This window comes from Aethalodelphis obliquidens, unplaced genomic scaffold, assembly GCF_003676395.1.
Source record: "Aethalodelphis obliquidens isolate GAN/ISIS:26980383/991018 unplaced genomic scaffold, ASM367639v1 scaffold24, whole genome shotgun sequence".
Taxonomy (NCBI): Eukaryota; Metazoa; Chordata; class Mammalia; order Artiodactyla; family Delphinidae; genus Aethalodelphis; species Aethalodelphis obliquidens.
Window position 1 is genome coordinate 16,969,725 of NW_020837968.1, and position 5,427 is coordinate 16,975,151.

Sequence of the window (5,427 nt, forward strand, 5' to 3'; positions counted from 1 at the left end):
TGGAAAATAATCTGAAAATATATATATATATATATACCTAAATCACTTTGCTCTACACATGAAACTAACACAATATTGTAAATCAACTATACTTCAAAAAAAAAAAAAAAAGCTGACGGGTGTTATACCATACTTATAAATCATGTTCTTATAAGGAACGTTCATCCAGCTCTACTTCTGGAGGTCAAAAGTTAATCTTTAATCAGACTAATGCAGAGGCCAAGGCATAAATGTGTGTTTTCTCTCCAGTAGGTCACAGCTATGGGCTGAATGGCTGTATCCCCTTCGAATTCATACGTTGAAACCACACCCCCCAATGTGGTGGTATCAGGAGGTGGGACCTGGAGGGCTAATTAGGGTTGGATAAGGTCATGAGGGTGGGGCCCTCATGAATGGGATTAGTGTTCTTCCAAGAATCATGAGAGATCTTACTTCCCCTCTGCTCTCCACCCTGTGAGGACACAATGAGAAGTCTATAGTCTGAGAGAGATCTCCAGAACCCAACTATGCTGCTCCTATCTCAGACTTCTAGCCTCCACAACTGTGAGAAAATGTGTCTGTTTTTTTATAAGCCACCTGGTCTCTGGTATTTGCTCAGACAGCCCAAACTGACTAAGACACTCATCTTCCTGTACACTTCATTTCCAACATCCGCGTATGAGAGTCAGCTCTGCCCCAGCTACCCATTAGGACACTAGGCTATGGTACCTATTTTCTTACCAACAACAAAGATCGTTGTGTTCCGCCATGAGCAAAACTCACCTGAACTGCATTTCCCCTCAAGCTATTTGTCAGGTAAGAATTCCCCTCAGCAAGAATTTTCCTATCCTTTCCTTTCCTTTAGCCCATGCTGACCTGCAGTATAGCAATTTCTCCCATCTGCAAGTGAGGAAGAAAGGCCTCTCCCCCTAGCAGCCCCTCCCTGCACCCTCCTCGGAAGGGCGGGGGCAGCTCCTTTCCTGAAGGCAGTCCCCAGAGGCAGTTTAATCTATAGCAGACCTTTCATCCAAGAAATTCACCCACATTTCACATCTTTCAGCAGCTTTGGGCTGCGTCATTGCTCAAGAACGTCTTTTCTAAAGCAGGAACACCCCAGGGCACCCCCCAGATTACATATCGCTAGAGGAAGGCAGAAACCATTTTGACCCACAACTTTAATTAATTTCTGTCTCTCCATTGTGCTCTGGGATCAGCTTAAATGCTGCTGAAAGAGATCTCGGGCTCCCCGGACTGCTCCAGCGGGACAGGCCAGGATCTCAGGGAACAAGAAACGGCAAGGAAGAGATGAATAACCAGTGAATGCCCCCTTGAGGATAAATGTTCACAAAACTGTAAAGAAAGGGAGAAAAGAGGCAGGCAGGCTGGCAGGGAGCATCACCAATGTCCACAACCCTGGGTCAGACCAATATACAGCACAGCCACTGCAAAATAAGGAGATCGGGGTGAGCTCAGGGGTCCTCAGGAGCTGATGTGACTGCGCCAGAGGCGCTCTCCTGCCTCACGTGGTATGACTTGTTCTAGCTGTGTCCTCCAGTAAGTGCCTTGCTCAACAGGAGGAAGCAAGGAAGCCCTTAACTAGGTCACTACCCCCTGAGCCAGAGCCCCATGGAAAAGTGACTTAGGAAAAGCTTAGCCCCAAAGGGACTTCCAAAAGTTTCAGGTCCAACACTATTGAGCGGGTGTTTGTAGACATCCACAGACATGCTTCCAGGAGGGCCTTCCCTAGATCACTGAAAGGGGTCAATGACATTCCCATTCTAGAGAAGAAAAGAAGTGGTTGTACCCAGACAACTAGGCAGGGCCAGGAATAACCTGGTGCTCTAGTTCCTCTGCCTGAGAAACAGATCTAGGGCAATGCCTCCTGGCCTGGCCCCTCAGCACATACCCACACCTGCATCCCCACAGGCCAATAAAGGCCCTGCTGCATAGGCTGCAGCCCTCCACAGGGGAAGGGCACTACGTTGTCAGCGTAAGACATTATGGGCTTTGTACACGGTAATTTACACCCATCTATTTTGCATCTGCACTCTACCTTGTTGCAATTTAATTCTTTGTTTCTGATATCCTTCTATACGTCAATCAAAGATGCCTGGTCCTAAAAGTTAGGCACTTTAAATTATACCTACCACCCACCATTCCATCCAAATTAATAAGAGCTTGCATCCTTGAAATGATCTGATATGTAACTGTAGCTTTATCTTTAAAACAACAACAATAATAATAATAATAAATAATAATATTTGAAAGATTGATGACAATCACACTCCCCCGGCAATGCCTGCCATAGAACATGTGCTGTATCCACGTGGAAATAAGACAAGTCAGTGTGAATTAACAGCGCTCGGCAGCAATACCATCCAAGAATGTTCAAGTATCATCACCAAGCAGTTTATCAAAACCACTTACCTCTGCCAGAGAGAGCCGGACAATGCCATTCTGGTCCTTGTTCAGAAGGCTGAACAGTTCTAGAATGACAGAGAACGAATGAAATCAGATGGGGATGTTCCTGGACTTTGGAACAGCCAAAGAGAGCTGTCTCTGTCCACCCCACCTGGCACCTTCCCCCGGCCCCTGCACCCTTCCCAGCTCCCACTCAGCTTCAGGGACCCTGAAAAGCTAGATCTGGATCCAGTGCCCAGGGTGAGGGTTTTAGACAGCAGATGTCCCCTTGCCCAATTAGACAAACCTCCAGATGTGAGCAGAGAAGGTCCTTTTGCCATCTCCACCCGCAGAAGCTCTAGAAACTTGCAATTCTTTCAACAGGGGTTGGCGATGGGGTCGTGGAACAGAGGTGGTTTCCCCATTTGTGGGTAATCCAGTCGCTGACCTTTCCCCATTAGAATTTACCACTTCCCAGCCCTCACTGGAAGGAAAACTCCCTCCCTTAATATGATACCTTAGCATGAGCCCAAGGGGCCACTAGACCATCTAAAGGCTTCCAGAAGGAGACCCCTATTCCCTCCCTGGGAAGTGACACACGCTCTCAGTATGATCCCCATGGAGGCACAGATGTTAAAAGCCATTTAAGGACCGTTGCTGGGACTCATTCATTTGGCCCAATGACTGCATGTAGTAGGTGCACAACAATCTTTCCCGTTGCAGAGCACAGGCTCCGGACGCGCAGGCTCAGCGGCCATGGCTCACGGGCACAGCCGCTCCGCGGCATGTGGGATCTTCCATGGCTCACGGGCACAGCCGCTCCGCGGCATGTGGGATCTTCCCAGACCGGGGCACGAACCCGTGTCCCCTGCATCGGCAGGCGGACTCTCAACCACTGCGCCACCAGGGAAGCCCACAACAATCTTTTTAAATCTCCCAGAGAAGGCAGCACTTTGGGCGTGGCCAGATTGGGCTTCCTCGGCCGCTTTAGTTTCTGCTTCCCCTCCCCCAAGGATGCCACAGTTTCTGAAGCCTGTCTGGTTCTGCTTGCTGGCCCTGCCCCCTGCCCCTCTCCGCACCTCAGGAGAAATGAGATAGGGTTAAAGGAGAGAGTGACTCACTGAAGAGGGTCTCCAGGCAGATCATACAAGCAAGGAAGCTGTCAAAGTCGATGCCAAGTTTGCTGCATGCATACCGCATGGAAATGGTCTGCTGTACCTGGTTGCTAAGGGTGAAACCTACGGGCAGAAGGGGGCCAAGGTTATAGGTGGAGTGGGGGGCTCGGCCCTGTCTACAGCAGAAATCAGGGCTGACTCAGGCCTGACGCTGCCCCCTTCAGAAGATACCAGATGGGTCTAGTCATCCAATCAGTCTCCTTTTAGATAATCCTCAACAGGATAAGCCTCCTCCCTGATCCAAGAATAAGGCCTGTAGCTCCAATACTAACTCAGCTGTGCATCACATTGGCTACAGCAAGAAAAAACAGGGAACGTGAGGGGATGGTCTCTCCTGACCATCCCCTTCACAGCCCCGTCCCCTGTGATTGCTGTCACCTTCCCAGTAACAGGCAAAGTCCTTAGAAAAAGTCTAAAGAATCCAGGAACATTCCCTCCTCCCCAGATAAGGAAGGTGCTGAACAAATATTTGTTGTCACATTGACATCCAACATAAGGTAATTGCCACTGATGGTCATTAGCAACCATCATATTAAGAGTTTAAAATGAGCACATCTTGGGACTTCCCTGGTGGTCCAGTGGTTAAGAATCCACCTTCCAATGCAGAGGACGCAGGTTCGATCCCTGGTTGGGGAACTAAGATCCCACATGCCATGGGGCAACTAAGCCCATGTTCTGCAACTGCTAAGCTCTCACACCACAACTACAGAGCCCGCGTGCTGCAACTACAGAGCCCACACACCACAGCAAAAGATCCCACATGCCGCAACCAAGACCCGACACGGTCAAAAATAAAGGAGGAAAAAAAAAAAAATAAAAAAATAAAGGAGGAGCTTCAAGATGGCAGAAGAGTAAGACTTGGAGATCACCTTCCTCTCCACAAATACATCAGAAATACATCTACATGTGGCACAACTCCTACAGGACACCTACAGAACGCTGGCAGAAGACCTCAGACCTCCCAAAAGGCAAGGAACTCCCCACGTACCTGGGTAGGGCAAACGAAAACAAAAAACAGAGACAAAAGGATAGGGACGGGACCTGCGCCAGTGGGAGGGAGCTGTGAAGGAGGAAAGGTTTCCACACACTAGAAGCCCCTTCGCGGGCGGAGACTGAGGGTGGCGAAGGGGGAAGCTTCGGAGCTGCGGAGGAGAGCACAGCAACAGGGGTGCGGAGGGCAAAGCGGCGAGATTCCCGCACAGAGGATCAGGGCCGACCGGCACTCACCAGGCCGAGAGGCTTGTCTGGTCCCCCGCCCGCGTGGGCGGCGCTGGGAGCTGAGGCTCGGGCTTCGGTCGGAGCTCACAGAGAGGACTGGGGTTGGCGGCGTGAACACAGCCTGAAGGGGCTAGTGCACCACAGCTAGCCGGGAGGGAGTCCGGGAAAAGTCTGGAGCTGCCGAAGAGACTTTTTCTTCCTGCTTTGTTTCCTGGTGCGCGAGGAGAGGGGATTAAAGCGCTGCTTAAAGGAGCTCCAGAGACGTGCGTGAGCCGCGGCTAAAAGCGCGGACCCCAGAGACGGGCATGAGACGCTAAGGCCGCCGCTGCTGCCACCAAGAAGCCTGTGTACAAGCACAGATCACTGTCCACACCCCCCTTCCGGGGAGACTGTGCAGCCCGCCACCGCCAGGGTCCCGGGATCCAGGAACAACTTTCCCGGGAGAACGCACGGCGCGCCTCAGGCTGGTGCAACGTCACGCCGGCCTCTGCCGCGCAGGCTCGCCCCGCACTCCGTGCCCCTCCCTCCCCCCCCCGCCCCGACCTGAGCCGGAGTCCTCAAATCAGCGGCTCCTTTAACCCCGTCCTGTCTGAGAGAAGAACAGATGCCCTCCGGCGACCTACACGCAGAGGCGGGAACAAATCCAAAGCTGAGC

General features: G+C 51.4%; 1 protein-coding gene across 1 annotated transcript in view; it reads right to left on the reverse strand.

The window, feature by feature from the left end:
- Positions 1-921: 921 nt before the first annotated feature.
- Positions 922-5,427, reverse strand: part of CAPN8 (calpain 8) — a 55,261-nt gene continuing 50,755 nt past the window's right edge. Inside the window, exons 20-22 of the mRNA XM_027122473.1 lie at positions 3,501-3,617; positions 2,407-2,465; positions 922-1,421 (exon numbers count right to left, since the gene is read on the reverse strand). Of these exons, the coding sequence (XP_026978274.1) occupies positions 1,398-1,421; positions 2,407-2,465; positions 3,501-3,617 (200 nt within the window). The 3' untranslated portion in view covers positions 922-1,397. The remainder of the gene's footprint in view (positions 1,422-2,406; positions 2,466-3,500; positions 3,618-5,427) is intronic.